This window comes from Mizuhopecten yessoensis, unplaced genomic scaffold (assembly GCF_002113885.1).
Source record: "Mizuhopecten yessoensis strain PY_sf001 unplaced genomic scaffold, ASM211388v2 hete_36179746, whole genome shotgun sequence".
Taxonomy (NCBI): domain Eukaryota; kingdom Metazoa; phylum Mollusca; class Bivalvia; order Pectinida; family Pectinidae; genus Mizuhopecten; species Mizuhopecten yessoensis.
Genome location: NW_018485547.1, coordinates 2,911 through 5,803, shown reverse-complemented (window position 1 = coordinate 5,803; position 2,893 = coordinate 2,911). Strand labels below are relative to the sequence as shown.

The following is a 2,893-nucleotide window of genomic DNA, read 5'->3' as shown; positions in this document are numbered from 1 at the left end:
GCAGGAGAAAAACACTTTCTCTGAATATCCATGCGTAGGACGGCTGCGGGGATCGAACCCCGGCCGCCTGAGTGGAAGAACGGAGTGTTAACCGCTCGGTCAATCCGCCCATTAACACCTCGATGGTATGTTTACATAATTAGGTTATTTAAATTGATCCTCCTATACCATCGACCTGTTCTGAAACATGCGAAATGTGTACCTTTCAAGAACGGCCGTACATCCCGAATGTGATAGTTCGTCATCTGTTCATTCCTGCCACTCAGATAGAACATTCGGAACGCCTCCACTTCATCTGTCATTGGATCAATTACATAGGCTCCTAAACCTTCCATCCAATCGTCTTTCTTCCATAGATGACTTTCCTATAAACGCAAATAATACTTATACAGTATACATGACTTGTTAAAATTCTTTATAAGTGTGCGTTTAATTTATTATTTGTGATGATATGATCAGCTAAGTGACATATTATGGTGTCACTTGACGCGTAACTAATGTTGTAATTTGACTTTGGGAATGATGTATTACTCCTTTTTTTCTAACTTTTTAGGTCCAACTGCGTGACTCTCCTTCAAATATTTATCTATCACAAATAGAAGTACATGATCTGACCCACAAACAGGCATATTTTGTTTTAAAGGTAAGCATGTTACCTGTTCGCTATGTGTATTCAGTTCCTCTCGTTGTGTTCTTGTGTAACCTTATTATGTTGATGAGGCGTAGAATTAAAAATAAACAAGCGATATTTAACTTAACTTTCTTACACACTTTTGTGTCTATGATACATGAACATACGATATTATATATTATGATATTAAGCACAAATATGAGTTTAACTTAATTAATATTTCAGTCAAAGTGAATCTTTACAAATGCTACAAAAGGTCATCCTCTCACAAATAAGGCTTATCTTTCTTTGAATTTTTTTATATTTAACATTTACATCTATAAAGTTTTATTCAATATGCTTCCACCTACTCTTTACAACGATAGTAGGAGCCATCCGTTTGCTTATATTAGTTTCCTTGACATTAATTATAACTATCATGTAATGATATTATTCGTGATAAAGATCCTTCATGTATTATTGGGTAATTTAAGACTGTTATTACAGTCGTTTTCGCTTTTTAATCCTCAGTGTATCACTGTATTAACAATGCCTTCTCTCCTTCTGGTTAACTTAGGGCTGAAATAACTTTTATGTCTGCTTCCTACTGTTTACTCACTGCATCGACTGTAATTACAGTCATGTTTTCTTACTGGTTACATTATCACTGTTATAACAGTACAGTCTGTCCCTGTTGGCACCCTACTGGTTAATGTAAGACTTATATCAAGTTCTTTCTGTCCCTTACCGGTTACCTTATGACTGTAGACATATCCGTGCCCCTGCGTTAGTTTGGGCACAGTTCTGTTAAGCTTTGTCCAGGACACCTTCTCCCTTCCATGAAGTTCAAGTATACCACCACTGTCCACACCGATAAACTTCTCTCCAAAACCAATTACGTCATAGTCACCACGCTTACCTGTAAATACGTCAGGATATATAATTGTTCAATCAAGCATGGGGTCCGTATAACATGTATAGTACATTTTTCAGTATAATATTTTGCACTTGTGCGGAACACAGTTTTCTTGTGTATTATAGTGTATATATCCAGCATCATACGTAGTTCTATTAACGCTTAAATATACTAATAAGCTATCATGATTTTCTTTCCCCTTATAACGGTCAAATACCAGTACTTGTGTAATTATCAGTGTAAAATCAACAAGGGAGATAACCTGCCTCTGTCATAGCTTACCTGTAATGGTGATGATAGTCCTACCACCATACTTGCAGTCCTCCGATCCGATGTCCATCCGCCCCTGTACGAGGAGAAAGCCCACGGTCAGGTTGACACTCCCCGTGGGTTTCCATACCAGTCTACCACCATGAGATATTGTCACACTTGTTAAGGTTGGCGGGGTGATATCCAACAAAATAGCTGTATGCACCTTCACTTCCTCCATAAAGCTGGGAGTCTTAATGAGGAAGCAAAAGTTCCAGTTTATAACATCAGTAATTGAATGGTTAGGCTTTTCAAAGACATTGTTTTCCTATGAAATATTTAGCAATACCTATCCGGGAACCCATTCTTTGTTAATACATTGATATACATAGTATCACACGGAGTGATGCAACAACAGTAGTGAACTGCTTGTGAATCCCTTCAGGAATATATTTCCATAATAACAATGTTTGTATAGCAACAAAACAATATCACACCATACGTCAATCTAACAATATTTCGAGCTATGAAATATTTTTATTTGTAGTAGGTAAACTAAAATGACCTGGGGAAACGGAAACACGTGACAGGATCTCAACAGGCCCCGTTTTCATCAACGTTCCTTAACTTTAATGTTTCCTTAACTTAAAATCGCTAAGGTATTCCTTAAATTTAAGGAAGGATTAAAGTTAAGGAAGCTTCATGAAACGCGATTTTATTTGAGTTAATTAAGTAATTTCCTTAAATTTAAGGGAAAAGCTGATTTTAGGAGCTCTTTAAAATTAAGGAAAGTTGATGAAGCCGGGGCCACGTTACCAACCATTCCGCTGGGCCAGCTGGCAGGATTTGACCACGGCCTCAATGCAGGGTCTTCATGTGGACAGGAAGCGTGAACGACGCCAATCTGATGGTAAAAGAGTTAATAGAAACGTAATATTAATATATGGGAATAAATACAATCTATGCAACACGTCATATACATCGACCTTGAGCAAGATAAAGTCTATTTTTCCAGTTATGTGTATGCAAAATTAACAGAAACTTTCGGCCTCTTGCGGTCGAGTTTAAGCGAAAGGGAATAGTCTTAAGTTACCAAACGCGAGGTCTCTCCAACGCTT

At 37.4% G+C, this 2,893-nt stretch overlaps 1 protein-coding gene across 1 annotated transcript; it reads right to left on the bottom strand.

Annotated features, from left to right (window-relative positions):
• Positions 1–168: 168 nt before the first annotated feature.
• Positions 169–2,674, bottom strand: LOC110444836 (protein DDB_G0287365-like; the record flags this gene model as incomplete). Its single annotated transcript, XM_021489193.1, has 4 exons — positions 2,596–2,674; positions 1,809–2,028; positions 1,366–1,529; positions 169–365 (listed from the first exon to the last, which is right to left on the bottom strand). Coding segments are annotated over exons 1-4 (584 nt in total), but the record flags the coding sequence as incomplete, so codon positions are not given.
• Positions 2,675–2,893: the final 219 nt, after the last annotated feature.